The 25,614-nt window shown below is 55.8% G+C and overlaps 13 protein-coding genes across 13 annotated transcripts; 7 read left to right on the top strand and 6 right to left on the bottom strand.

The window, feature by feature from the left end:
* Positions 1 to 337: 337 nt before the first annotated feature.
* On the bottom strand, positions 338 to 3,821 carry SCHCODRAFT_02629739 (glycosyltransferase family 3 protein). Its single transcript, XM_003031199.2, has 16 exons — positions 3,664 to 3,821; positions 2,949 to 3,547; positions 2,723 to 2,899; positions 2,598 to 2,673; positions 2,510 to 2,545; positions 2,395 to 2,460; positions 2,280 to 2,345; positions 2,139 to 2,233; positions 1,912 to 2,082; positions 1,740 to 1,779; positions 1,546 to 1,683; positions 1,412 to 1,495; positions 1,123 to 1,360; positions 949 to 1,067; positions 817 to 893; positions 338 to 764 (listed from the first exon to the last, which is right to left on the bottom strand). Exons 1-16 carry the CDS (start codon positions 3,766 to 3,768, stop codon positions 617 to 619), a joined length of 2,235 nt encoding a protein of 744 aa, XP_003031245.1. The 5' UTR covers positions 3,769 to 3,821; the 3' UTR covers positions 338 to 616.
* Positions 3,822 to 5,471: 1,650 nt separating this feature from the next.
* On the top strand, positions 5,472 to 8,169 carry SCHCODRAFT_01154778 (uncharacterized protein; the record flags this gene model as incomplete). The annotated part of the gene is made up of 4 exons (XM_050341117.1): positions 5,472 to 6,077; positions 6,127 to 7,496; positions 7,544 to 7,643; positions 7,691 to 8,169. 4 exons carry the CDS (start codon positions 5,472 to 5,474, stop codon positions 8,105 to 8,107), a joined length of 2,493 nt encoding a protein of 830 aa, XP_050199733.1. The 3' UTR covers positions 8,108 to 8,169.
* Positions 8,160 to 10,510, bottom strand: SCHCODRAFT_02581649 (P-loop containing nucleoside triphosphate hydrolase protein; the record flags this gene model as incomplete). Its single annotated transcript, XM_003031200.3, has 5 exons — positions 8,160 to 8,825; positions 8,874 to 9,198; positions 9,267 to 9,953; positions 10,001 to 10,081; positions 10,142 to 10,510. 5 exons carry the CDS (start codon positions 10,508 to 10,510, stop codon positions 8,209 to 8,211), a joined length of 2,079 nt encoding a protein of 692 aa, XP_003031246.1. The 3' UTR covers positions 8,160 to 8,208.
* Positions 10,511 to 10,805: 295 nt separating this feature from the next.
* Positions 10,806 to 11,001, bottom strand: SCHCODRAFT_02629731 (uncharacterized protein). Its single transcript, XM_050345546.1, has one exon. The coding sequence runs from the start codon at positions 10,975 to 10,977 to the stop codon at positions 10,822 to 10,824; it is 156 nt and encodes a 51-aa protein (XP_050199732.1). The 5' UTR covers positions 10,978 to 11,001; the 3' UTR covers positions 10,806 to 10,821.
* Positions 11,002 to 11,379: 378 nt separating this feature from the next.
* On the top strand, positions 11,380 to 13,144 carry SCHCODRAFT_02629730 (Septin). Its single transcript, XM_003030818.2, has 6 exons — positions 11,380 to 11,522; positions 11,578 to 11,978; positions 12,030 to 12,147; positions 12,200 to 12,395; positions 12,446 to 12,705; positions 12,759 to 13,144. The coding sequence occupies exons 1-6, from the start codon at positions 11,463 to 11,465 to the stop codon at positions 12,888 to 12,890; spliced, it is 1,167 nt and encodes a 388-aa protein (XP_003030864.1). The 5' UTR covers positions 11,380 to 11,462; the 3' UTR covers positions 12,891 to 13,144.
* Positions 13,145 to 13,375: 231 nt separating this feature from the next.
* Positions 13,376 to 14,320, top strand: SCHCODRAFT_02506612 (Redoxin-domain-containing protein; the record flags this gene model as incomplete). The annotated part of the gene is made up of 7 exons (XM_003030819.2): positions 13,376 to 13,492; positions 13,550 to 13,624; positions 13,676 to 13,698; positions 13,795 to 13,905; positions 13,955 to 13,992; positions 14,046 to 14,140; positions 14,207 to 14,320. 7 exons carry the CDS (start codon positions 13,376 to 13,378, stop codon positions 14,318 to 14,320), a joined length of 573 nt encoding a protein of 190 aa, XP_003030865.2.
* Positions 14,321 to 14,431: 111 nt separating this feature from the next.
* Positions 14,432 to 15,820, bottom strand: SCHCODRAFT_01312057 (ribosomal protein S10). The gene is made up of 6 exons (XM_050341428.1): positions 15,730 to 15,820; positions 15,648 to 15,680; positions 15,494 to 15,598; positions 15,418 to 15,444; positions 15,279 to 15,369; positions 14,432 to 15,220 (listed from the first exon to the last, which is right to left on the bottom strand). Exons 3-6 carry the CDS (start codon positions 15,513 to 15,515, stop codon positions 14,527 to 14,529), a joined length of 834 nt encoding a protein of 277 aa, XP_050199731.1. The 5' UTR covers positions 15,516 to 15,598; positions 15,648 to 15,680; positions 15,730 to 15,820; the 3' UTR covers positions 14,432 to 14,526.
* A 133-nt stretch (positions 15,821 to 15,953) lies between these two features.
* Positions 15,954 to 17,500, top strand: SCHCODRAFT_02629719 (uncharacterized protein). The gene is made up of 7 exons (XM_003030820.2): positions 15,954 to 16,130; positions 16,185 to 16,245; positions 16,297 to 16,743; positions 16,796 to 16,916; positions 16,972 to 17,013; positions 17,063 to 17,151; positions 17,242 to 17,500. The coding sequence occupies exons 1-7, from the start codon at positions 15,977 to 15,979 to the stop codon at positions 17,258 to 17,260; spliced, it is 933 nt and encodes a 310-aa protein (XP_003030866.2). The 5' UTR covers positions 15,954 to 15,976; the 3' UTR covers positions 17,261 to 17,500.
* A 604-nt stretch (positions 17,501 to 18,104) lies between these two features.
* On the bottom strand, positions 18,105 to 19,403 carry SCHCODRAFT_02629716 (uncharacterized protein). Its single transcript, XM_003031202.2, has 7 exons — positions 19,009 to 19,403; positions 18,900 to 18,960; positions 18,757 to 18,851; positions 18,601 to 18,704; positions 18,484 to 18,534; positions 18,377 to 18,430; positions 18,105 to 18,277 (listed from the first exon to the last, which is right to left on the bottom strand). The coding sequence occupies exons 1-7, from the start codon at positions 19,228 to 19,230 to the stop codon at positions 18,217 to 18,219; spliced, it is 648 nt and encodes a 215-aa protein (XP_003031248.2). The 5' UTR covers positions 19,231 to 19,403; the 3' UTR covers positions 18,105 to 18,216.
* A 70-nt stretch (positions 19,404 to 19,473) lies between these two features.
* SCHCODRAFT_02629710 (ENTH-domain-containing protein) lies at positions 19,474 to 21,547 on the top strand. The gene is made up of 8 exons (XM_050345545.1): positions 19,474 to 19,563; positions 19,623 to 19,648; positions 19,700 to 19,753; positions 19,811 to 19,889; positions 19,942 to 20,435; positions 20,487 to 20,849; positions 20,903 to 21,181; positions 21,233 to 21,547. The coding sequence occupies exons 1-8, from the start codon at positions 19,489 to 19,491 to the stop codon at positions 21,354 to 21,356; spliced, it is 1,494 nt and encodes a 497-aa protein (XP_050199730.1). The 5' UTR covers positions 19,474 to 19,488; the 3' UTR covers positions 21,357 to 21,547.
* Positions 21,548 to 21,753: 206 nt separating this feature from the next.
* SCHCODRAFT_02629707 (kinase-like protein) lies at positions 21,754 to 23,490 on the top strand. Its single transcript, XM_003030822.2, has 6 exons — positions 21,754 to 21,846; positions 21,902 to 22,176; positions 22,228 to 22,329; positions 22,378 to 22,507; positions 22,560 to 23,061; positions 23,112 to 23,490. The coding sequence occupies exons 1-5, from the start codon at positions 21,777 to 21,779 to the stop codon at positions 23,018 to 23,020; spliced, it is 1,038 nt and encodes a 345-aa protein (XP_003030868.1). The 5' UTR covers positions 21,754 to 21,776; the 3' UTR covers positions 23,021 to 23,061; positions 23,112 to 23,490.
* SCHCODRAFT_02325441 (uncharacterized protein) lies at positions 22,854 to 23,640 on the top strand. Its single transcript, XM_050342375.1, has 2 exons — positions 22,854 to 23,061; positions 23,112 to 23,640. The coding sequence occupies exons 1-2, from the start codon at positions 23,041 to 23,043 to the stop codon at positions 23,274 to 23,276; spliced, it is 186 nt and encodes a 61-aa protein (XP_050199729.1). The 5' UTR covers positions 22,854 to 23,040; the 3' UTR covers positions 23,277 to 23,640.
* A 224-nt stretch (positions 23,641 to 23,864) lies between these two features.
* Positions 23,865 to 25,614, bottom strand: SCHCODRAFT_02668963 (uncharacterized protein; the record flags this gene model as incomplete). Its single annotated transcript, XM_003031203.2, has 3 exons — positions 23,865 to 24,615; positions 24,666 to 25,279; positions 25,336 to 25,614. 3 exons carry the CDS (start codon positions 25,612 to 25,614, stop codon positions 23,865 to 23,867), a joined length of 1,644 nt encoding a protein of 547 aa, XP_003031249.1.

The following is a 25,614-nucleotide window of genomic DNA, read 5'->3' as shown; positions in this document are numbered from 1 at the left end:
GTTTCAATTATGCGATTGGTTCACGATCGGTAGGCGCCAAGGACGCAACCAGCGCCTAACTTGCCTCTAACCTCCTCTAACCCTGCTCCTCCAAGGTTACCCCTGCGTCCGCTGATAGCATGCCACTTCGATGCACCGCGATCTGCCACTCGTCAAGATCCGAGCACCTCGAAGCCGTGCAATCCCCATATGCCAACAACTTCTGAGATCTGACCCCTGGTACAAGAATGGCTCAGTAGCGGACGACCAGCCGTACTTCCGCACACAGGTTCGAGGGACACTCATAACAGTGCCAGCAGCACGAACGCGTGGTCTATACACAGGATCACCGCTTTGGTGGAGCGTAAGGCGAGCATCTCATTCGTAGCGATACACATTGGCGTATGGACAACAACAATTCGTATGTACTGAGCACTCCGTCTTATGCACCACAATACATCATTCCTCTCCCGCCTTCTTCAATATCAAGCCGGGCTCTATGGCAGGCTGTCGTGCGCGCCGCAGCTTCCTTCTACGTTCTCCGGATATACGCCATGTCTTGCGGCAGTCGTCGTTCGATACTCACGTCCTTCAGGAAACCAGGCTCTCCTGCGCAACATTTGTACTTGCTTGCTGATTACTCCGCGCGTCCATTCACCTTGCTCAGCGCCGCGTCCGCCCGTTCGAGGTCGCCTTCGCTGAGGCTGCGGAACGCGCCGCCGCCGGGTGTACTCGCGCCGCTCATGACGGAGCCGGACCGCGAGCGCACCTTCATGACGAGAGGGCTAAAAAGATCGTCAGTGATATGACGCGGTTGGTGCTGCAGGTGTAACTCACAAGGGGTACGAATCCTCTTCGTCCTCCATACTGGGCCAAGCCTGACCGCGATAGTCGCTGGTCGACAAACTCTGCATCTGTAGGAAGATGAGCATACCGCTCGATCGAGACTGAAGTATCGCCGTTACTGACCTCCTCCGTAAGCGTTCCAAGGTCACCGGGTGTCGCAGCGCCGCGCAGCCGCGGTGAAGCCGGAACGGAGAGCGTCGCTCGCTCGACGCTGAAGTAGTCGCCGACATCGTCGAAGGTGCCTTCATGGGTCCCGGGTCAGCTGTTGGCATCACAGGGGGGCCCGCCTTCACTCACCTTCACCCTCAGCGGAGTAAAACGCATCCGGATACGCGCGCCGAAGCGCCAGCATGCGGCTTTTCGAGTACTCAATGCCCAAGTTCTTCCAGTCCAGCAAAGGGGACAGGCGTTCAACGCGGTTGCGCTGATTGATACGCTGCCGCCGCGTCTTGTTGCAGAACGCGAACATGCAGTCGGTGAGCTGGTTGACCGAGTCCTCAACGGATTGCATTCGCCGGTCGACGATGTAGCAGCCCTAGAGGACCGTTCAATAAGGGATCCAGGAGACAATGGTTATAGTACGCACCTCGTCGGCGGGACGTTCGATGAGGTCCTGCATGAAGCAGCCGAAGCCACTCAGGTTCGTCGTGATTGAGGGAACACCCATGACCTATAAGACGAGTTTAGCTGCAGCGAGCATGTTTCCAAAAGCTTGCTCACCGTGCACTCTGCAGGCGTGTAGCCCCAGGGCTCGTAGTACGAGGGGAAGACACCAAGATGGCAGCCGCGCACAAATTCCTCGTAGTCGAGACCCAATATAGGGTTGTTCGCGTTTAAGAAGTCGGGATGGAATACGATCTGGAAGATCAACGTAGTCAGAGTTCTGTAGACTTGGCCCAAGTTCTGCTCCGCACCTTGACCCGATCACTAGCATTGTTAAACAACTGCACTCGCCTGGAAAAGCATGGTCAGCACCCTGCGCGCAATAAGCCAAACTCAAGCCTGAAGCTGAAGCACACAGCCCTCGACTTCGTCGGCATGTTCATCATCGCCGTCCTGCGTCGACATGTTCATCGTTCATCTCACCGAATCTGGTTTAGGATGGGGTCGTTCGCGTCGTCCGCCATGTTGTGCGTCGTTATCGGCGGGAGCGAGTTGCGCTTCAGCGCGAAGATGCGGCGCTTCAGGAGCACCATGTCTTCATCGGAGAGAAGACTCTCGGTTGGGATCGGCGCGTTGGAGGCCATGTTGGTGCCGCTGGGGAAGGGAGAGTCAGTCAAAGCAAGGCAGCTTCCCCAAAGATTGACACATACCCATGGAATCGGCTGGCGTGGTCGAAAAGTCGCTGACCGACACGGGACTCGATTTCGCGGACGGTGTCGCGCAATTGCTTCGTGACGGCTTGACCCTAGCGAGAGTGAGTTTAAGCCATAATTTAACGGGAGAAAACGTACCTTGAGTGCTTCGATGGTGTACGAATTGGTGGCTGCGGGCATGATGATGAAGGCAACAACCGTTGTCTCAAGACTGGGGTAAGGAGCAAGTCCAAAGAACGAGTTTGATCCTTACCTTGCTTTGAGCCTTCTGCAGCTGGAAGTTGAGCCGCGCGAGGGACTCGATGAACATGTCGACGCCCTGGTTCGTGCTGAGTGGGAAAAACGAGGCAAGGTGAACGACAAGATACCTTGTTCCTATATTCGTAGCGACCGGCAGTGAAGAACTGTTTGGATCGTCAAATACCGTGGACGGAAGCGACTTGCGTGAGGGCTTACATAGAGAGTATTGTCCAAGTCGAAATCAAGGTGGCCGTAGAAATGCCCGCGAACGAATTCGTTGATCTTCTCCTTGCTAGAAAGACATCAGGGAAAGGCATCGACTGCACTGGGGTGGTACTTACGAAGTCGAGTGCAAGTTCTGGAACTCATGCATCGCCTGGAATTTCTTGACATTCAGGCCGTTAGGAACGACGCCATCAGGTTTCCGCTTGAGTAAATGCTCTGCTTCGTAGGCCGTTATGTGGGAGACGGTGGTGAACACATCCGCGCAGTGTGCGGCGGAGCGTTCAATGCAGTATCTAAGATGTATGAGTGATGCGTCGAGCGCGTAGTTAGAGCGTATCGCACCTGTGATAGATGCCGCGCTTCCCAGCTTCGTGGTCGACATCGAAGTACTGCAGATTATTATAGAAGTCGACGGACCCGGCGCAGAGGTAACGACCGAGGAGTGTCGCATGGGTGGTGAACACGGTGGTAAGATCAAGGTGACGCTTCCGGCAAAGCGGGATGGCGAGCCCTGCCTGCCATTCGTGAAAGGCAGCGATCACCGCGTTGTCCGTCTCGCGCGCGACGAATTCGCCAAGGAACCAGGCGACGAGGTAGCCGAAGACGATCGTCTCGTTCGTCTCATGGTCGGAGGGAGGGGTGGGGATGCCGGCGAGGTTCCAAAGGTCGGCCTTCCACTCGTCGAGGCGGTGATACATGGAGCCGGTATCGAAGAGGATGACCTTGGGCGAGCCCTCGATGAGCCATCGGCCGTAGAGGGACTTGACGCCTTGGGCGCGCATAGAGTCGAGAGTGTCCTTGACCGCTGGCGGGACCTCCTCCTTCGGGACGGAGCCTTCCGGGACCGGGTACACGGCTTCGACCTCCATCGGCGCGCTCTTGTACGAGAGGGGACCCATCAGGGTATAGCGATCGCCATACTCGGCGACTGTGACGGGTACCTGTACTCGGTCAGTACGGGGAAGTACGACAATATCGCCTACATCGATACCGACGCGTCGAGCGCAGCGTCTCGGGCGAATACGCGCGTCCCGGGCGAAGATCGAGCACGACTGACCTTGGTTTTGATGACAGTGTAGATGCCGCCGACTTTGTTAGCGACCTCCCACGCAGACTCGAAGAGCAGGGGGTTGGAGACATTGCGCATTCCCGTGCTCGCCATTGTGGTCGTGCCCGTCGTCGGCGGTGTCGAGCTCGAGGTTTGGAATGGGAGTGATCAACGTCCCCGCGTCGAAGCTTTGAGCCCGCGGGGGCGTGACGTCACGCACCAGGAACCCCGCATTCTGATCATGACGTCGGGGCGTCCAAGCCAGGCCTCGACCGCGACTTGACCTCCTCCAGAGCGACACCGCACTCGTCGCCGACAGGCTCGCGACCACCAAGGTCCGTGTCGACCTCCCCAAGCCTCCTTCGACACGGAACATATCTTAAGAGCACATCTCGTTCTCGTCTAGCCAATACCAGGCAAGCCGTGGATGGGCGATAACGTCCTCCTCTGCGAACATCTTCGGCGGCTGATTCGCATCTGCATGGGATCCTCCGCTATACCAATACAAGGCTCCACATCCTGGTCAGCCCTACTCACGCGCTACGTACTGGGAAGGAGCTACAGAGGGTCGTCTGAGGCCAAATCCGACCTGAGCACTCGGTGAGCCCCTCCAAGACTATCATGTGAGCATTTCCAGCACATTCAACTCTGAACATGGTCCCTGTCGCGCCACCGCAGGAGTCCGAGCCCTCTACGGTAGAAGACGCCGCGATTCCAAGCAGTAGCTTGACAGCAAACGTGCGATGTTCGATTCGTCCGGTGTAATGCCCCTCCCTCGGACGGAAGCACTTGAAGGCATAATCAACTTTGTACCACTGCTTTCGTCTCATCGTTGAGAAGCCTAGTCGATACCCTCGTCCAGACCCTTTGGTGTGCGAGCGCTTCGAGAACACAGCAGCTCAAAGCGACACCGGGAGTTGTCTAACTCCCATTCACGAATGAAGAGTGCTGTCCAGATATCGCATGTGGATCACGTCTGTGTCCTTGTCCCCGTAAAAGTGTTTCTTCGAGCAGTTGACAAGAGTCCGTTGCACTAGCTAGTGAAGTCTGTATACAGGGGTAAGTGTGGCGCGACCAAGAGCAGCGAGGGTGGAATTGGATGGTGCATCTTTTTATTGCAACGCTTGCTATACTGGTTTTTTTGCTCGCGAACGCCTTAGGGGACCCCCCGAGCTTGCGAGGGAGGGGAGAGGCGGAGCGAGCAATGTGCTATCACGTGAGTCAAGGAGGGGCCCGTTCACGGGCCAAACGGTAGTTTCGCCTCGTCATCGCTGTTTTCGCTCCGCTGTCCGCGCATTTCTTCGAATTTCGCCATGGTCAAAGCATGAGTTCGGGTTAGCCTGGACGCCAGGCCCAAACCGCGACGTCAAAGTTCCTACGGGAAGAGCAAGACGTCACGGAGGGCCTGGTAAACTTCCCGACGTTTACTTAGGAGGGTAGCTTATGATCGAAAACCTTGTTTTCACGTGGAGGAAAATTCCCTAATGGAGTTCATGATTTTGTGGCGCTAAGTGCAGACCGTCAGGCGCTTGTCAGGAACTTCCGTTTGTATCTGCCGCGCGCTGCCACTGTTCGAGCCCATGGCTTCTGAGGGGAGTCGATGGCTCTCTCAGCGCCAGGGAATGGGCCGATTTCGCCTGCCTCCAGTTCCCCCGGTCCCTCTTCCTGCACTGGTCCCCCAAGTTCCCCAAGCTCCAGACATACAACCAGCGCTTCTAATATCTGAGCTCGAATCAGGTGGAACTCAGTACTTTGGCTCGGAGATACCTCCCGTACCTCCACCGGAAGCGCCCAAGCCACCAGTCCAGGACCCGGGGATGCCTCGTGGCGGCGCTTACCTCGAAGGCGCCGATCCTCTCAGCCCACCACGCTATTTCGGTGCGCCGATCCCGAGCATTCGTGCGAGCGAACCAGAGCCGCCAGCAGCGGAGACGCCACCACCCGTGGATGACTGGGTTCCTCGGGACAGAAAGCCGAAGCGGTCCATTGACGACGTAGTCGGAGATGTACTGAGACTACTCAGCAATGAAAATATTTCCTTCGCCACTCTAGTCCTGACTGTCCTCACGAACACGCGCGCTGACTACGAGCCGCGGCGGTCCCAGTTCTATGCCAAAAAAGAAGGGAACGTAGGGCAACTGCTCGACGCGCTTGAGCTTGACTCGCGCGGGAAGGCGGCAATAGCTGTTTGGTTCAGAGTGCGCGCGCTCGACCTTGTCTGCCAGGACGTATACAAGGAGATGGAGAAGGGAAAGTCCAAGCTGCACATGCAGATCAAGGACGTTACGTCGGATTTCCTCGAGACCTGGGATCTGAAGCGCGCTGTCGAGTCAGCACCCGCGCCGACTTTGATGAAGGTGCTGGAAGCGGCGTCCGAGAATCGAGTAGCGCGAGCGGTGAACACGAATCGCTCGCCACTCTATGTGAGCCCAAGTCTCGGTGACGCTTACATTGACGCTGACCCTGGTACAGGTCCAGCGAATCGTTTTTCTAATGCTTCATCATGCGCGCTCGCAGGCTTCGTCCATGCTCCAAAACTATCTCGGTGTCTACTTCTGGTCCGAGGGATGCCCACGGCGTCTCATCGAGTTCCTCAGCCGGATTAGCTTGGCGCCCTCGTATACTTCGACCCTCAAGATCGTTGAGTCGCTTTCGGCTGGCAGCACTGAGCGTGCTAGGGCTGCGGTCAGACGCGTGCCACATGCCTTTGCGTACGACAACTTCAATGTATCGATGTCTGAACATGTCGAGCAGCGCCCGGACGCTCCATCGAAGGTCCAGTCCGGTACCTTTGGGCTTATCTACGAGATACACACCGCACGCTGGAGCGACGTGCGCCTTCAGCCGATGATGCAAAATCTCAAGACTTCGACAGATCTCACGATGCAGGAAATCTCGCCGTCGGTCTCCCAACTGAAGTGCTATATGCACCAGTGCCAAGTCCACGTCGTACGCGCACTTACGGACTTTGTTGCCGCGTTCTCATCCTATGCGACCGCCCCCGTGCTCCAGCATATTGCGCGACATCCCCTGCCCGCAAAACCGACCGCTGTTTCTCACTCTCTCGGTATTCACACTATCGCCGAGAGTAGCATAGAGGGAAACATGGTTTATCAAGAGGAGGTGTACATCCGACAGCTCCAATTCGACGACGGCGAAGCTTCCGCGCTTAACGAACACGCCATACCATTGATCGCTGATCTGCATACCCTTCGATGCACTCGTAGTGGTCAGCGGCGACGACCCGGTGATATCACTGCGTGGACGCGACGCGAGATATTCCAGCTGGGCCCTGGCCTTTTCCATCTGCTCATGAACCTCATCTGGGCGGTCCTTAATACACATCGCGCAACTGTCTCGTCAACTGGAAGCTTGACTTGGTTTTTCAACGTACTCGACAAGCGCCGCCTCGGGCGCGAGAAACCTGACTTTCATACCCTCCTTGTCTCGCTCCAGCAGATCTTGAACGCCATCTTACTTCATGCCTGGCGACTCGAATGCGGCGACCTGGACGAGTTCGCGCAGTCTCAACCCTCCCCAGACCGTTTGCTAGAGATAGCGGCTGCCATCCTTCGCAAGTATGCTACGCCTCGGTTTGCGATAGACGAGTCACTGTGCGCCGTTCCGTGGGATCCGGTGAATAGGAACCTTCGCCTTCTCATGCGCGACCTGTTTTATGTGGTGGAACTGGCGCGAGCGATTGCCGATGGAGACATTGGCAGGGTCGAGGATATCTTTCCTGGCCTCGCCCGTATTTTCCGCGGCGCAGGCTACAACAACTACTCGACGGAGATCCTATATTTCCTACACAACGTCCGCAAAGTGTGGACTCCGAGATTTGCGTGAGTGACAGAGTCCTATTCAGCGATATGATGCTGACCTTCGACAGCGATGTCATGCGAGCACAGATGATCACCAACGTCTCCGGGTTGCCGCACCATTTCATGGGTACGGACATGAACATCGAGCATTTGATTGGATATATCAAGGTCGGTAGTCGAGTGTCTGTATGAACGGTAATTTACTGGTTTTCTAGCACCACTATACCGCCAATGGCGTGCACGCGCAGTGGGATCGCTTGGGGCATATTGCCTCTAGCATAAATGATCTTATGCGCGTCAAGAAGCACTTGAACAAGCAGTTCGGACTTTCGTACAAAAGCATCGACCATAAGGACGCTGACACTACAGAACTTGTCTTGAAGGCACTGCAGCATGTCGCAGATGCGCATCTCTTGGAGGTCGATGAGCGTCGGGTGGACAATGACAGCGCGAAGTTGACAAAGGATTTGTTCGCAGTGGGCGATATGAAAATCGCGTCGTCATCACTATCGACATTCAACAAAAAGATGAGAGCGTTCATCGAGGGCACTGGGACAGGGATTGTCGACGAAGCGGACGAGATGGAGCAGCCTCAGTTCAGCGCGACAGTGGAGGTTGCCGACGTTGAATAGGCACCTGACTTGTACTCCTTCCCGTGCTGTTGACGGTTTACTTGTACTCATTCTCCGCGCGATTTGGTTTATTAGAGAACCGCCTACAAGGTCCGCAAGCGCTAACTATCTACGTAAGTGACCCAATTGACTGTCCGAGAGGCCTGCTGCAAGTTCCGCGTCGCTAGAGCACTTCTTTTGGCTGCTTCTTCATTGAGGAAAGCAGCCATCGTGTCGTCGTCGACATCACTATCCTCGATAGTCTCCGCGGACAAGACCTTCCGCTTCTTTGGGTTATTCACCCTTTCCTCGTTCTCCTTCTCCTCCCACTCCTTCCTTATCGCCTCATCTGCGCATTCCACCATCTCGAGCACTTGTATGCCCCACTCCGCCTCCCACTCCCTGTCCCTTCGTAGCAGTGTCGACACGTCGGAGGCGGTCACAATGGTTCCAACACGTGTCTTGCTGAGCAGCGTGATATCCTGGGCACGAAGGATATACTCCGGCGCGCGTACAAGCTGCAGATCGTCCTGTTCGTGCCACTCTGAGAGCGAGATCTCGAGCGCCATCTTGAGGAACTGGACGCTGACAGGCGGACGCGCAGAGCCTGGAAGTTCGCGCGGGCGCTTCGTCGTTGGAGGGGGCGGAGGCGGCTCAACGAAAGGTGCCGACGGCAGGTAGTTCTCGAGTGCGAAGTCATGGCAGTTGTCGCAGCAGTGGTCGCCGGTGTAGACAAGCGCTACAAGCACACGTTAGTAGGCATGCGCACGCAGTATGCAATACGAACCTTCTGCAGTCTCGTCACCGAGATATTCCGCAAAGAACCGACGGCGACAGCTCGTGCTCTGCACGAAAGCTGCATAGGAGCGACTCGTGCGTTCCTTGGCGGTGGTTTTTCCGGTCAGGTTTAAGACCCCCGGGCGATCGAGATCCTCTACGTCGCCCGGATACTTCGTAATATCTATATCCTCCACCCATGACTCGTAGAAAAATATAACAAATCCAGTCTTGTCTTCCCGGCGCATAGTCCTCCCCCCAGACTGAGCTAGTTCAGCTGCGGAGGAGCGATCGCCAGAGACACAGGTGACATCTACATCCGGGTGATCCACACCCTGATACGTATACCTCGAGTCAATACAAAGTGTGGTGAAGTCCTCGAAAGAGCTTATCGCTCACGCACCGTTCCTTCGGTAGATGTCGAGACCAAGATACGGCACGTTCCGCCTTCTGCGACAAATGCCGCATGCGTGTGCGCCTGATATTGAGGCGACATGTCGCTGTGCTGGTGGCGCACAATCTTCAGATGGCGATGGGACTCGGGAACCTTCGAGTTTAGAAAGCTAGCAATCTCGACGGTCCTGTTCATGTTCTCGACAAATATCAAGACGCGTGGTTGCAATTTCAGGTCGAAAGGTTGAGTGAGAAAGCAGAGGTAGTTGTCCAAGCGATCCAGACTGCCGACAACTTGGTGGCAAGCATAGGTGAGGTTCGGGCGATTGAGGGAGACCTGAATGGTAACATAGGATGGGCGGAGAACGGAGTGAGCAATCGTCTTAAGCATGAACGGTGGCGCAGTCGCCGTGAGAGCCAGCCAAGGCACGTGAGAGCCGAGAAGCGCCTTGATATCGTCGAGGTGACCGTAAGCGATCCGAAAAGCTTTCTCGCCATATCGAGCGAACCCAGTAGTGTGGATGCAGTGCGCTTCGTCGACGACCATAAACCGAATGCGCGACCGGAAGAAGGAGTCGCGGATGAGCTCTCCGAGCTTTGAATAGCGACCTTCGGCGGTCTTGCGTAGCTGCTCTGGTGTCGTTATTATTACCTGAACATCTCCTGGGGTTTTCCGAGCTGCGTCGTGGACATGGCGCTTCAAAGAGATCAGTGAAAGTAGTAGTATGTTCAGACCTACCGTACCTGCCAGAATTCCTTGTCGCGCGGGGTTTCCTCGTTGACGACCACCACCTTGAGTCCGAACTTCTCCCTGATCGCTCGCGCCTAGGGCCATACGTCTTGAATTAGATACAGCAACTCAAGGAAGACCGTGACGACACGTACATGCGATGCTTGTATACGCTTCATGGGCACAATCATGATGATCAGACCATTTCGGTCCATAACGTAGGCAGGAAGAATCGATGCCAGCGTCTTTCCGGTCCCGGTTCCGGCATAGAGGAAGGTGTCTTTGCCGGCGAGAAGCGAGAGCGCAGTATCCAGTTGGATAGGACGAGGGCAGTGGGTCCGGAGTGTTGTATGATAGCACATTATGCATAGACGAAGCGCAGTATGTAGCCGCTGCGTTGACATTATCGCCTGCAGGTACACTTGTGGTAGGAATGCTGGGTCGACAGTTGCCGTCGCGTAGGCAGAGAGTACATCGGTAGTCTGAGATTCGAGCCATTGATCTAGCGAGATTGGAAAGTTCATGAAGCGACCGATGGGACTTCAGGTTTTGAAGCATCCGGCATCCCGCGAGCAGGGGAGAGGAGGAAACAGTTCTCGCGGATCGCGTCAAGTCACTGTTGGGTCACACAACGCGCCAGCGCGCGGCTCACGTGAGGGAACATCTCCAAAAGGGAATTTGATAGCCGGCGGCAAGTGGATTTTCGATCATAAGCTACCCTCACGCCAAACGGATGCGGGATTTTACCGGTCCCTCCATGACGTCTAGGCTTCTGCCGCTGTCAACTTTGGAGGGAACGGGATTCCGGTCTAAGTTCGGGTCTGCTCTACGCTGGCTAGCGTCCTGCGAAGTTTCGTCCCGAGTGCTCGACTTCTTGGATCTGGCCCTCAAAGCCGCCGTTTCGCGTTCGAATCTCGGTCTTTCGCTCCGCTTGAAAGCCAGGCCCCTTCCTTCCGCCCATCACCACCCTCTTCTCGATTTTGAGCGACATACGTCGGCCAGCTCTCATGTAACATCGCTCGTGCACCTTCGCGCCAGGTTACGCCTGGCCCTTGGGCAGCGGGTACAATGACGTCACATTATTCACGGCACGTTCTTTCGGCATTTGCCGCTGCACATTGCTCGACCTACGGAGTAGGTTTCCTAGCGAGCACCCTGCGGTCTTGCCGCACGCCTATGTTACAGTTTCTGTTTCACGATTGCATACCCTGCCGCAGCTAGGAGGCGGTAGCCTATGCACACACGACATCTACCTTCGGCAATGACTAGAGAGGTCATTGCGATAGAAGCTTCCAAAGAAGTCGAACTGCCTGACGGCAACTTCCGCGCGCTAGCGACCGCCAAGCTTTTGCCAAACAAAAAACCACACGAGAAGGCATTTTCCATCTGGCACCGCGGTTGACCGTCGCGCTCGTCGTCGTCGCGTCGTCTTGTTCATTTCACTTCTTCCCCTCCTCCGTCCATCGTTCAGCCAAAATGTCTGCTGCACCTGTGCCCACGGGAGATGGCATCGGTATTGCTAACCTGCCTAACCAGGTGCGTGCACACGCATCACCGTCTACGCGTCCTGCTCACTCATTCGCGCGCGCAGAGGCACAAAATCGTAGCCAAGCGCGGCGCGCATTTCACCATCATGGTCGTCGGCGAGTCCGGCCTGGGAAAGACCACGCTCATCAACACGCTCTTCTCGACCGAGCTCTCCCCGCCCAAGTCGTACAACAAGCGGCACACCAAGCTGCTCGACAAGCTCACCGAGGTCGAGATCATCAAGGCCGAGCTCGAGGAGAAGGCCTTCAAGGTCAAGCTCACTGTCATCGACACGCCGGGCTTTGGCGACTATGTGAACAACCGGGACAGCTGGAACCCCATTGTCGACTTCATTGACGACCAGCACGAAGCGTACATGCGCCAGGAGCAGCAGCCCCAGCGGCACGAGAAGACCGACTTGCGCGTCCACGCGTGCTTGTACTTCATCCGCCCGACGGGTCATACGTGAGTCGCGGCGCGCAGCCGAGGAGAAAACGCGCTAACGGCGGCTTTTAGTCTGAAGCCTCTCGACATCGAGATCATGAAGCGTCTGGGTACCCGTGTCAACCTGATTCCCGTGATTGCGAAGGCGGATACGTTGACCCAGAACGACCTCTTCGCGTTCAAGCAGAGGGTACGTCGTTTAGTTGACGTATCTCTTTGCCCGACTGACGGCGCACCTGCAGATTCGTGAAGTCATTGCCGCCCAGGGTATCCGCATCTACACGCCTCCCGTCGACCCTTCAGCGGAGGAAGAGGCTGAACATGCGAAGATGCTCATTGAGGCCATTCCTTTCAGCATCATTGGTAGCACCGAGGATGTGAAGACTCCGGATGGCCGTATCACGAAGGGTCGTGAGTACATGTGGGGTGTTGCTGAAGGTATGTCCTGTCGCCCGAAGCCAGAGTTTGCGTCCTCATTCCTCCCTCAGTCGAGAATGAGAACCACTGCGACTTCAAGAAGCTCCGCCAGCTTTTGATCCGCACCCACATGTTGGACCTCATCTCCACGACGGAGGAGAACCACTACGAGAACTACCGCCAGCAGCAGATGGAGACGCGCAAGTTCGGCGAGCCCAAGGTCAAGAAGCTCGACAACCCGAAGTTCCGCGAGGAGGAAGAGCAGCTGCGCAAGAAGTTCACCGACCAGGTCAAGGCCGAGGAGGCGCGCTTCCGCCAATGGGAGCAGCATGTGAGTCGTGGTTGTGGATGGCGTGCTGTGGAGGGAACTGACGCATTGTCCAGCTCATTGCCGAGCGCGACCGCCTCAACAAGGACCTGGAGATGGCGCACAGCGCGATCAAGCAGCTCGAGGTCGAGCTGGACAATCTCGGGGCTGGAGGGTACGGTACCGGCTCCCGCGGCGCCAGGCGGTAAACGCGTGCAGCGCATCAATTGGGATTGCGCTTCTTGTCGACTTCGTACTACGTCTGCCTGTCTGTTCTCCGACCGTTCTTATACCCATTCACTTCCGTTGGCCTGATTCTTGTTTGCGGAACGTTCGCTCATCTACGTCAAACCATGCGGGCATTCTCAGGAGACTTCTTTCGTCCGTTCTCTATCTCTTACGACTACGCTCCTTTGTCTGTTGTTCTAATTCTATATAATAGATTGTGGTATTGGGAGGCCCATTGATGGATTGTGCTATGCATCCTTGAATCGCTTGCCTGATTGGAATGGTCACTGAGGTCGAGCAAAGCTCGCCACCTTCAGGAAGGATGTCGAAGGCGACAAACGCGTTCATCGGTGACGTCAGGCATGGTGCGCGTCGAGTACTTATGTCGACGCGTCGATGCTGAGTGGGTCCCCCACTATAGCTTGCTTTCGTCTTACCTCCGTACAGAGAATACTCGAGTTAAACCATGTCTTCAATCGTTGCCCCCGTTGCACACGCCGCGCATAGCGCTGTTGCATCGCTATTCGCTGCAGCGCAGATCAAGCCTGGCCAAGAGCTGCCGAAGCCGGGCAAGGGCGCGAAGGTGCGTAGCTGGCAGGGACTCGACATGTAAATGGTTGACGAGTATGTGCGCCTGTAGGTCAAGGCGTCGGGATCTGCGGACCCCGGCACGGCCTTTGAACTCGGGCCCTTCGAGGGAAAGCGAGTGGTCATTGTGGGTGCTGTTGACTTGCTATGCGCAATGAATAGCTGATTTGGTGTATAGGTTGGAGTACCAGGCGCATGGACGTGAGTGGAAGCCCCTGTTTCTCATATTAACCTCCACGATTCAGAACATTGGGATATGCACATAAAGGACCGGTGATGCTGACGAGGTTCCTCTAGCGGAACATGCCATGCCCAGGTCCCCGGCTACATTGAGAACTTCGAGCGCTTCAAGGAGAAGGGCGTCGACGAGATCTACATCGTTGCAGTCAATGATGCATTCACTGTAAAGTGAGTCGATTTCCTTGTGCATATAAGAATATATCAAAGCATCTGGCAGGGCTTGGGAGGACAACCTCAAAGGCGGCAAGCCGTCTCGTCAGAAACCATCATCTTCCTGCTGAGAATCGCTTGCCTGACTTGCTTCACAGCCGTCAAATTCATTGCGGACGATCAGGGCTTGTGGACGGCTTCAGTCGGCCTGCTCTTCGACGCGACACCGTTGCTCGGCGGGCCTCGTAGCAAGGTGGGTTATGAGGACCATTTTATTCCCAGACTTGCAGAGCAGAACAACGTTGCTGACCTTTTCCAGCGCTACGTGATTATCACCACCAAGGAGGGCACCGTCGAGTCGGTCATCGTCGAGCAGAACCCTGGCGAGTTGACGATCACCGATGCGAAGACGGTGTTGGCGAACCTATCGTGAAGTGTGAAGCAAATTGAAACTGAGAAGGAGATTATAACATTGTACTTGTAGCCAGGAGGGTGTCAGTCTGATAGGACCTCATGCGTACACATCTTGCGCGCTGTACACATGTTTCGTCAGACAACAGTCAGGCAATGAAGTGGGGTGCGTCTGAATGCCATAGTGCGATACCGCAAGGAACATGCCGCCAGCCGTAGTATGATAATTCAAACCAACTTTGAGTTGACGTGAGCACCGCTCTTCAACTCCTCCCGCAGGATCTCCTCGCCGAGCGCGCGAATTTGCTCCTTGGATGTTTGCTGCTTGCTCCTTTCCAGCGCCTCCAGAGACTGCTCCGCAACACTCTTTGTCGAGCCCTCCGGGTGTAGAGGTAGCCTGTCCCACATAGTGACGCGCATGCCGACACCACCCATAGCGTGCTTCCGGAGGTACGCCGCCCAACGTCTCACAACCTCGCCATCCGCATCCCATGCCTTGATCACCCGCTTGTGCGTCTTCCGCTCGAAGTTCTCCTGACTCTTCTTGTGCACGAATGGACTCTTGATCACCGTCCACATGCTTCGCTGCGTCGGGAGGCGCGCGGGACGTGAGCACGGAATGCCCAGGCTGTACGCTGCGTGCGTGGCGAAGTGGGTGAAGAGCTCGAGCGATTCAGGGTTGTGGCCGGCGAACTGGATGGACGCGACTGGGACGCGGTACGGCCGAGGATGGAAGAAGGGCTGCTGTACGGAGCGACCAGGGACATGCGCCGCGGCGTATTCGAGCTCGGTGAAGGGACTGCGCCAGAAGTGGCGAGTTACGCGGACGGGGAGGCGAGATGGATCTTGGAACTCGACAGGGAGGGAGGAGGAGGGAGTGTAGGGAGCGCCGGGCGCACGGGTGGTGGTCTCGGGTGCGGCACTGGAGGCGAGTACATGTGTAAGTAAGAGAGGAAGGGGGGAGTGTGATAGCAACGCACAAATCTGTCCGGCCGAACAATTCAAGCTCGTTGTTGCCCATTCGTTGAGGACCCTTGAGGTCGACGGGTCGAGGTACGGACGAGTCCGCCTCTCTGAGTGACATCAGTGGGCGTCCAGAGACGTGCAGGACTTACATACCGCAAAAGCTTGTCCACAGTGCCCTCGCTGTCCGAGTTCAGCTCATTGCAAAGTGAACAGGCAGCCAGGAACTCACATGTGGGCAGAGAACTCCTCATTAGCCTTGCGCATGTCGGCGATCTCTTCGTCGGCTATGAGGGGCTCTCCCTTGATGAGACCTTGCTGGTATCGTCTCATTATGCTGTGTTAAGGTTATAGGGTGGTCTATGACTGGCATTCCTGAGACGTACTCTTCAATGGAGACCTCATCCGGTTGCTGGTTTCTAGTCCGTACGTCAGGGAGGTACGTGAGGGAAGCTGGACCATACGCACGAGGGTTTGGCATACTGTCTCCGTATTACGGTAGCTACGCTACCCTTCAGGTGGGCGGCTGCGACCTGCGGGGCACGGCAGACGAGGGCACTGAGCATTGTCGACGCGACTGGAAAGCCGGATGCGGAAAAGTTTGGGCGGAGCGCGCTTGGGCAGGCGTGGGAAAGCGGCGGTCGACGCCGAGCGCGGGTCGCGGGCATCAGACGCAGCGCAGTGCACGCCTCAACGCGCTATCATCTCGATGAACATGGAAGGCTGGCACAAGATCCAGAGCAGCATTGGCTCCATCAACTTTGGCCAGGCGGGCAACAAGCTTGCGAAGGGCTTCAACTCGTCCGTGCAAGCGACCAGGGAGCGCCTCGGTCAGGTTGCTGCAGATGAGATCACTGAGCTGCCACAAGGTGAGCTTTCGCGGGCGGCTCTGTGGTTAGGGGGATGGTGCTGATCGACTGCAGAATACAAGGATCTTGAAGCCAGAGTGGACGCGCTTCGCGCCGCCCACCTCGCCGTCCTAAAGTACGCGTATCTATAGCGATAATCCCCATAACCAACCCACCTCCCGCGTAGGATCACCAAGGTGTACGAGGCCGAGACGTACGACTACCCGGTGCACATCCAAGAGTCGCTCACCGAGCTATCAACCTCCATTGGCTTCGGTATCCAGAACTTTGCTGCGACGAACCTGAAGGGCACAGTCAACGTTCCGCCACCGGTGACGCCTCCGCAGCATCAGCACAAGACACTGCCGCACGCCCTTGGGAGGGCGGCAACTACCGCGGCGACCACGCTTCAGGACGCTCCCGGTGGCACTGAAGACCGCCTCGCGAAGAGCCTCGGGCTGTATGCGGCCGGCTGGGACAAGATTGCGAGCGCAAGGCTTGAGCAGGATGCAGCTATCCAGCAGGGCTTCCTTCACCCGTGGCAGACGACTTTGAACACGTCGATTGCTGTTGCAATGAAGGCTCGCCAGGCAGTGAAGGCCAGCCGTCTCGAGCTCGATGCTGCGAAGCAGAGGTAGGTGACGCGTTCGGAGCGTAGATCGCGAGCTGATTGATGCCGATGACAGCCTGAAAAACGCGAACCCAGCACGACAGGAGCATGCTCGTCTAGAGGTCGAGAACGCGGAGGATGACCTGGTGCAGAAGACCGAGGTCGCTATCACACTCATGAAGACTGTCCTCGAGAACGTATGTATCGTCTCTTCTACGATCTATTGCCAGCCAAAGCTGACCCGTCAACCAGCCCGAACCCATCAAGAATATCAATGAACTCGTCAAGGCCCAGGTACGGACTTCTGAGACCAGTGTTCGTCAGCCTACTGACGTCTCGCTAGCTGACGTTCTTCGCATCTGCTGCGGAGGCGCTGAGCACGGTTCAGGGTGAGATTGAGGAGCTCACTGTCGCTGCCGAGGGCGAGTACAGGTGAGCAACTCGTGCCTGCGTTTGTGCTGTTCTTTCGGTTGGCTTGTTGTCTGTTTATCGCACCGAACGGGTTTCTAACGAATCCCGCAGGAAGACTCGCGACCAGTAAGTCTAACGACGACCAATTTTAAAGGAAGGACTGTCGAGTATTTGTTTTCAAAGTCGATGTACTGATGTGTACATTCTGTACATGTTTGTTCGTTGTTGCTGTATGCTGCCATCCGTGTATCCGTACTCTGAAGGTTTCCTCTAGTCTCCCGTAGGCAGACGTTCGAAGAAGCTTCGCAATGAGGGATCGAACGTCTGCTTTCAATTGACCCCATGACATCGTCTCAGCCCCATAGCAGTCACATGATGATTCCCACGGGCGAAGGTTGAACTGCCGCCCCGCCCTCTATCAGCCCTAGAGAGCTGTCCGGTCTCAGAATTTGCAGAATATCCTCCAGTATAGTCAGTGAAGCACTGCCTATGACTACAGGGTACAGAGAGACTCAAGTGCTGGCGTATCGTCTTGCCGCCACCTCAGCATAGGGGCGTGGGAGCTGGGAGCGCCGTCCCCATAGCTTGACTTTTATCCGATTTCCCGGACTGTCTGCACTAAATACCTGCTCTGAAATAAAATCAAGCGCTCGGACTTTTTTCATACCTCCGAGAAAGCAGAAGGATGCGGCGGCAGTCCAACCTTCGCCCGTGGGAAACATCATGTGACTGCTATGGGACTGAGACGATGTCGGAGGCGCGCGTGATTGCAGACTAGGTTTCCTCTATTTTTCTATACAAGTTGGATTGTGGACTTCTGGCGCAGTGGTGAAGTCATTGAACCCAGCTGGAGGTCGGTGTAAATGAAGGGGTTTGGGGTCATTCTTAACGACTTTCGTCGGTTCATTCATTCATCTTTGGAGAGCTGCGTCAAAGGGGCACGCGAGCACTCGGGTAGCTCAATGCAGCGAAAGTCGCGGAAAATCAGCTCGATTTGAACATGCCAATAAATACGCTCTCCGAGTAAGTACATGCACATTCGTGATGGGCATGATGAGGGTCCGACGTGGAAGGTGTACATCGGCATTATACGTTGTACTTCCTCCCTGTCTTGGTGAAGAACGTCTGAAGGACGTACACCTGGAAGCTAAAGAGAGAGTCAGCCCAGAGCACCATGACGATAAGTAACAGAGCAAAGTTGCGGCTAGTGCCAGGCAATGATATATGCTGAAGTGAAGAGACTTACATAGCCATTGCGACGATGCCCAAGCTCTCGAAGACGGCGTACCAGAAGAGCTTGCTGAGGAAGGCTAAGTACGCCAGGCGCAGGGAAGGGACGAGCAGACGACTGACTTTTGCGTGGACTCGACGATGGAGAAACCTCTGCGTTCGCGGGTGTGGAAGCTGAGGAGCAATTCAGTGTGCAGCGCAGAGCAAGAATGAGTTGTAAAGACAAGAGCCGGTACGTACTGCTTCTGTGTCCGCTTGATGTTCATTAGCATGCCGTTCAGCCGGAAGATGCTCTCCTCAAGTGGGCTGCTGTGCTCGCTGATTTGTCCGGGCTTTGCGGGGGCCTACAAGGATATGTCGCTGGAGAGGGGAAGGGAGATGCAAAGGATAGCATACCTCTTTCCGAGGCTCGCTTTCCACCATGATGTCGAAATCGATGAGCTTCTCGGTGAGTGTGCTCATGTCATTCTCGAAGCAGAAGGAGTATTCGCCTGAGATACTGCGTGAGACGCGCAAGGGGAAACAGGAGCCTGACGCACCGACAGTATTCGCGGTTAGCACGTAGTCACCCTGGCGCTCGCCCTTGCCACTCAGAAGAACCTATAGCTCGATCAGATGAGTAGAATATGCGCGAACTCCAGCACACACCTTTCCAGCCGGGTTCGTAACCTCGTAGTTGATGTCAAAGGATCCACCAGCTTGCACAGCAAAGTAGAAGCCAATCTTCTCCTTAGGCTTGTCCACGTCTGCATAGAAGCAGAGTCGCTCATTGGCGCTGATAGTCGTGGTGAACGCAGTCGCGCTGACTGTCGGAAGCAGAAGAAGCAGCATGCTGGCAAAACCGAGAAGAGAAGGGAGCGTCCGTGCCATTGTGTGAAAGTTCAGAATCCAGGAGACGAATACGAAGAGGGCAGAACCAGCCACGCAACTTGACCGACAACGGACTTGGAATGGGAAGGAGAGCTGGGGCGCGCGCACGTGTCCGAGGACGTGGCGGCGAGATCGGGCCGGAGTATGCCAGCAACGTGGAACGACTGCGCCGGGGAACGGGCTTCCTGCGGAGGCGCTCACCAGGCCCCAACCAAACATCGTCGCGTACTCTTCTGAGAAGGGCCGGCGTATTCCAATATGCAGCACTTTGGGAAGGGCGCTTTGCGCGTCGCAAAGAACTACACGAAGGGATACTCGGATGTTCAAGCGAAGGTGCGTCGTCTGATTTGCGTGCAGTAGGAAAGGGCGTTTGCTCAGTGAAATTCTATCAGGTCCGGGAAGCGACGTCGAACGACCCGTGAGTGTCCCCTCGTTCATGAGCATGATCATCATCCTAATACTCGTGCAGATGGGGCCCATCGGGCACGCAGATGAATGAGATTGCGCAAATGACCTACAACCAGTATGCGCCCAGTATTCCATGGGCTTACCGTCCCCCTTACCCAACAATGCTTCACAGGCAAGACTTCGTCGAGATCATGGAGATGTTGGACAAGCGCTTGAACGACAAGGGAAAGAATTGGCGCCATGTTTTCAAGGTGCGTTGCCATCGCATGCATTGCTGTCGTTGGGCCTCACTTGTCCTCACAGTCGCTCACCGTCATCGACTATTGCCTACATCAAGGGTCCGAGAACGTTGTCATCTACTTCAAGGACAACATGTACGTGATCAAGACACTCAAGGAGTTCCAGTACATCGACGAGGAAGGCAAGGATCAAGGCGCCAATGTCCGTCAAAAAGCGAAGGATATCACGAACCTGCTTTCGGACGAGGGTCGGCTACGTGAAGAGCGACGCGCCCGGGCGAGTATGCGCGACCGCATGCTGCGGGCTCCTGGCGGAGCCGACGACGACGAACCTGATGAGAACGACGTACGACGGGACCAACGGCGTCCGCGTCGGGAGGAGGATGAACTTCGGCATGCAATCGAGGAGAGCAAACGGAGTCTCGCTCAGGACCGCTTGAAGGCAGAGGAGCGCGAACTGCAGGAGGCGATTCGTCTCAGCAAGGAAGAGGAGGAAAAGCGGGCGAGGGCTGTTGACGATTCCAACGCACGCTCTTTGTTCGACGATACGCAGGACCAGTGAGTGTATAACCTTACAAAGCCAGTCGACGCTAAATTCTGGCTCTGCAGACCCAATAGCAATCCCTTCCCCAATATGCTCGATCCCGCACCGTACGCGACCGGCTTACAGCCCCAATTCACAGCTGCGCCTCAGTTCATCCAACCTCAATTCACCTCGTTCAATCCATATCAACAACAAATGGAGATGCAGCAGCAGCAGCTCCTCATGCAGCAGCAACAGCAGCAACAGCAACAGGAAGAGTGGATGCGCCAGCAGCAGCAGGAAGAGTGGATGAGGCAGCAAGCAATGCTTCAGCAGCAACAACAACAGCAGCAGCAGGAAGAGTGGTTGCGGCAGCAGATGCTACTGCAGCAGCAACAGCAAGCGCAACAGCAGCAGCCGTTCTTAATGGCGCAGCCGACTGGCATGGGGTGAGTTGACGCGCGTCAATCGTGCCAAACTCGCAAGCTGATAAGGTCCACAGGTCAAACAATCCTTTCGCGCCATCGCCTTCAGCGCAGTCGCCGCCGCCAAGTAACACGCTTTCCCCGCCTTCGTTTAACTTGCAGGGCACGTACGACAACAATTCTCAGCCGCCGTCGTTCGGTGGTATGAGCCCGTCTCCTGGTCCGTCACCGTCGCCGCAGCCCGGGGGGCAGGGCATCAAGGTGAAGACGCGCGAGAACGAGAACGAGCGCCTGGCGAACCTGTTTGCGAATCGCGATGACGGGCAGGATACTTTCGGCAATGTTGGCGCATTGAGGCATGTGCCATTCTTCGTTATAGGCTCGAGGGTAGCTGACGCCGTTATTAGGTACGGAAATGCGGCGGGTCGGAACATTCTAGCGCAGCAGACGGGCGCATCGCACAACCCGTTCGCGATGCAACAGCAGCAGCAGCAACAGCAGCAGGCGGAGCAACCTTTCTTTAGCGTATGACGCGTCAGTTCGCGCTGTCCTCGCGCTGCCTGTGCTTGCACGATGACCGTATCTGGATCCTAATATACCGTCCATAATTTCCCTGTAAACGGAACGTATACCAACGCGGACTTGTCTTGATCTAAACAATGGCTCGCAAATGGCGCGCGTTGCTTGGAATTTATCGCCATGTTCATGGCTTCGTCAGTATCTAACATAAACATTGCGATAATGCGGTCTGCATCATGAGGAGGTAACTGCAGATGCCCCCAGGCAGACGCGTCAAGCCTTCCTTGGGGCGCGACTCCTGGCATGACAGAACGCGACATCAACATGACATCACGTGGAGCTGACTAATAAACACGCGACGGGTAATGGACCTGTTGAGGAAATCCCGCCGTCCTCCGTTCAACCACTCTTCGTTGCCCCTTGTTGCCTCCGATGGATAGTCGCGCGCTTCAAGTTGGCGGGCGGTACAGCCTACAAGAGGAGATTGCTATGGGCGGATGTGGTGCGTCATTCTGCATCCTCTCACCAGTTCGTGGCAATTGACGCGCGCTTGTCAGGGACTGTGTTCTTGGGAGTCCATACCGTCGCTGGCAAGGAGGTAGCGATCAAGCTGGAGCCAGCAGTCGCCAAGCACTCGCCCCTCAAGCAGGAGAGCAAGATTTACAAGACACTCATGGGCGGTCCTGGCGTTCCGTGGATCATGTACTCGGGCAAGCAAGGCGACTACAACGTCCTCGTCATAGACCTCCTCGGCCCATCTCTAGAAGACCTCTTCAAGATGTGCAACCGGCACTTCAGCCTGAAGACCGTCTTGTTACTCACCGATCAGCTGGTGAGTGGCTCGCCTTTAAAGCGTGAAACTGACTGATGCCGTCTTCGGCAGCTCTCGCGCATAGAGTTCATACACTCTCACCATTTCGTCCACCGCGACGTCAAGCCCGCGAATTTTGTGATGGGTACTGGGAAGGCATCGCACCTTGTCAATGTGCGTGTTGTATCTTTCGCACCGCGTCGGTCCCTAACAGAAAATTAGGTCATCGATTTCGGTCTCGCGAAGAAATACCGCGATCCAAGGACGTGCGCGCACATACCATACAAGCAAGACGACGTGCATGGCGTTGGCACCTCCCTTTTCGCGGCTATCAATACACACTTTGGCGTCGGTGCGTGCCATGCGGCTTCGATCATCCCCTTCCGCTAAGTAACGCAATACAGAGGCATCGCGGCGTGACGACCTTGAGTCCCTCGCGTACATGCTCATCTACTTCCTTCGCGGCAGCCTTCCGTGGCGCAAAATCCGACCACCACCTGAAGCACCTCCTGGCCATCCCGACCCCTCCCATTACGATCCCGTCACGGCGACATGGAACGCGACACGCGACGCCAAACTAGCAGCCGAACCCCTCCTCACCGCTGGCCTACCGCCAGAGTTTGACGTGTTATTCCGCTACGCCCGTGGCTTGGAGTTTGACGACTTGCCGGATTACGCGGGCTTGCGTTCGCTCTTCCGTGGGCTCGCTTCTCGAGCGGGAATCGAGTATGACGGGGTGTTTGACTGGACTGTACCCGGTCCAAGGGGGCAGCATTCACGACGGAGTGCGACCATAGCCGGAGGGCATGCTGGGACTAGCGGCGGCGCACGTATCTGCGCAGCGTGCGATGCACGAAGGCGGTAGTGCTGGCATAGGTGTTGAGGATGAGATATTTAATACCCTGCGTGCGCGTCTTTTCCTTGTGCATGTACCAACACAGCTGACATCTATGCAGGTTGTCTTCGTTTGCATCGCCTTCTTAGGTTGCATGCTTAGCGCTGCTAACGACACTCGCTCGCACAGGCATGGTTTGCATGCTGGAGTTTGCGACATGACCTGTATGCCACGTACTTCTACGCGAGTCTTCCGAGGGCACGCCCGGTGGAGATGGGCTCAGTAGGCATGGACAGGCTGATCTCGTAGTGGTGATAGCGATTGGTGTTGTGGGCAAGTGATGACGTACTTACTATTCGTCAGTCTTGCTACTGATCAAGTTGTAAGGTGTACTGATGTCCAGTTTCTAGATATGTATATTGTATCATATTCAGAATATCTCACACTCTATTTGGATGCACTAGCATGATGGACCCATGTTTTGACTGAGTGCTGACAGGGTTGCTGTGAGCCACAGTGCACCTGAGGTTCCCATCCTTGCTGCCTGATACATAGTGTATGTACTGATGAACGACTGCCCGGTTACCCTATTGGTTACCCCCCAGACAATGGTGGGTGACCTCGGGGGTTAAATACACCAGTAACCCGCCATGTATGACAAAAACCTCCATTCCTCGGCAGCCCCGAGTAGTGTGGTGGGCAAAATTCATTGAGGGTCGGCAGGGCAGGCAGAACGGCAGAACGGCAGAACGGCAGAACGGCAGAACGGCAGAACGGCAGAACGGCAGATGCCACGTGCGGCAGAATCGGCAGGACCGGCAAATTGCTCTGCTGCTGCTGTCCGCTTCTACGACCATGTCCGACCCTCGCTACACTACGTACACCCTCTAGATTCACAGAAAGTCCGAAATATTCCAATTATGCGATTTTTTTCATCAATGGCCCTCGGAATTCGGCCCTCCTCGACTCCCACAAGCTGATCAAAGGCGAAGGTCTCGCCACGAAGTGCCGAAGTCGTGGGCCCGGAAGGCGTAGCAGTGTGGTCCGAGGTGCGTTCACCGTCATCTGCCCATCTTTTGTCCTCTAACTGGGCCCGAAGTGTTGTGAATGCCTCGGCAACAACATTGGCCCTGTCTCCTCCCGCCCCTTCACCACCATCCTCCGCAGCCAATTCCAGCGGCGCGTCCCATGCAAGGAGGTCGTTCAGGTCCTTGACGAGGTCAACGCTGATACCGGGCGTGTCGCGGGTGTGCATATGGCCATGCGTTCGGTGCGTGGACTTGCCCTTCTTGCGATCGCGCTTATACAACTCCCACGACAGATTGTTGCGGACTTTTGCGAGCTTGGCAAACATCTCCTCCAACAGGCAGTTCCTCTTGACGGACTGGACACCGTTGAGGGCCAAGAATAGCTGCTTGACCTCGGCTGAGTGCGGGATGATGGAGAGTATCATAATTGCCATGGCCTTGAGTGGGTGTGACTCCATCAATACCGGGAGGGACTCCCACCACTCCAATCCATCTCCTGCGCCTCCTACGAAAGGCTCCTTGACTGCATTGTATTGGTGTAGACCGTGTGCCAGCAACTCGACCTGAGGCCGCTCCCACTTCCACTTCTGCGCAAGGCTGAGCACAAAAACCCGCTGAAGCCTCCGAACCATGATGACGCAGCAAACTTCCGTGTGAGAGGATGCACAAAGAGCGCAAAAGCATGCAATGGTGTGATGATCTTCTGAAAGTGCTGGTCAAAGACCTCGCGAGCATGATCCAGGAAGCCCTGGTCCTCCCCATCTCTGCACTTCTCGCCAAGCCGGCTGAGGTCCCGCACACATCTGATGAGCTCGAGTGTGCAGTCTGCAAGGTTGGCCTGCCGAGATTTGCAGTTCCCAAGCACATCAACAATGGGCTTGACAACGGTGATGAGCTGGTTGAGATGTGCCCAGAACAGTAGGTCAAAGACGGTAGTCACAACTGCGGTGCTGACCGTTGAGTACCCGTTGGTGCTGACTTGCGCATCAGGATGGAGGCAGAGCGTCGTGAGAGGACCGCGGTGTGACTGGACACTCATAGCCAGCAGAACAATCGCATACCAGCGGGATTCACAGTTAATCTTGAGTTTTTGAGTGACTTTCTCAGCAATAGCGACATCCTTGAGCTGCCTGCCCCAGTAGTGCAACCCGTTGAAGAAGGTCACAACCTTGTTAGCCTTTGCAATCAGGTCCTTCATGAGGGGGTATGTGCAGATCTCGCCGATGATCTTGTCAACACCGTGCAAGAAGCATGCAACGGTCTATTGATCGTTAGGTAAGTTACGCTACTCCGGGAATATATATGTAAATTACTCACCAGCATCCAGAAGTACCGATCCTCCATCTTGTGTCGGAAGGATTGCATGACCGTTGGGTTGTTGGTACAAGTTGCAATCATATCTTCAATAGGGAGCTGCGCATTCCGGATGGCTTCCTCAGCGGCCTCGAGCATCTTCTCCGCACTGCCTCTCTGACCAGTCATGTCCTTGAGACCGAGTACGATGGGGAACTGATTGATTCCCGCTGCTACCGTGCCATACAATGACTGCCGCCCTATATCGTCCCATCCATCAATAAGGAACGTGATGCACTTCAT

The sequence above is a fragment of the Schizophyllum commune genome (assembly GCF_000143185.2).
Source record: "Schizophyllum commune H4-8 unplaced genomic scaffold SCHCOscaffold_7, whole genome shotgun sequence".
NCBI classification, from domain to species: Eukaryota; Fungi; Basidiomycota; class Agaricomycetes; order Agaricales; family Schizophyllaceae; genus Schizophyllum; species Schizophyllum commune.
The sequence above is the reverse complement of the archived record's forward strand: the minus strand, read 5'-3'. Positions and strand labels throughout refer to the sequence as shown.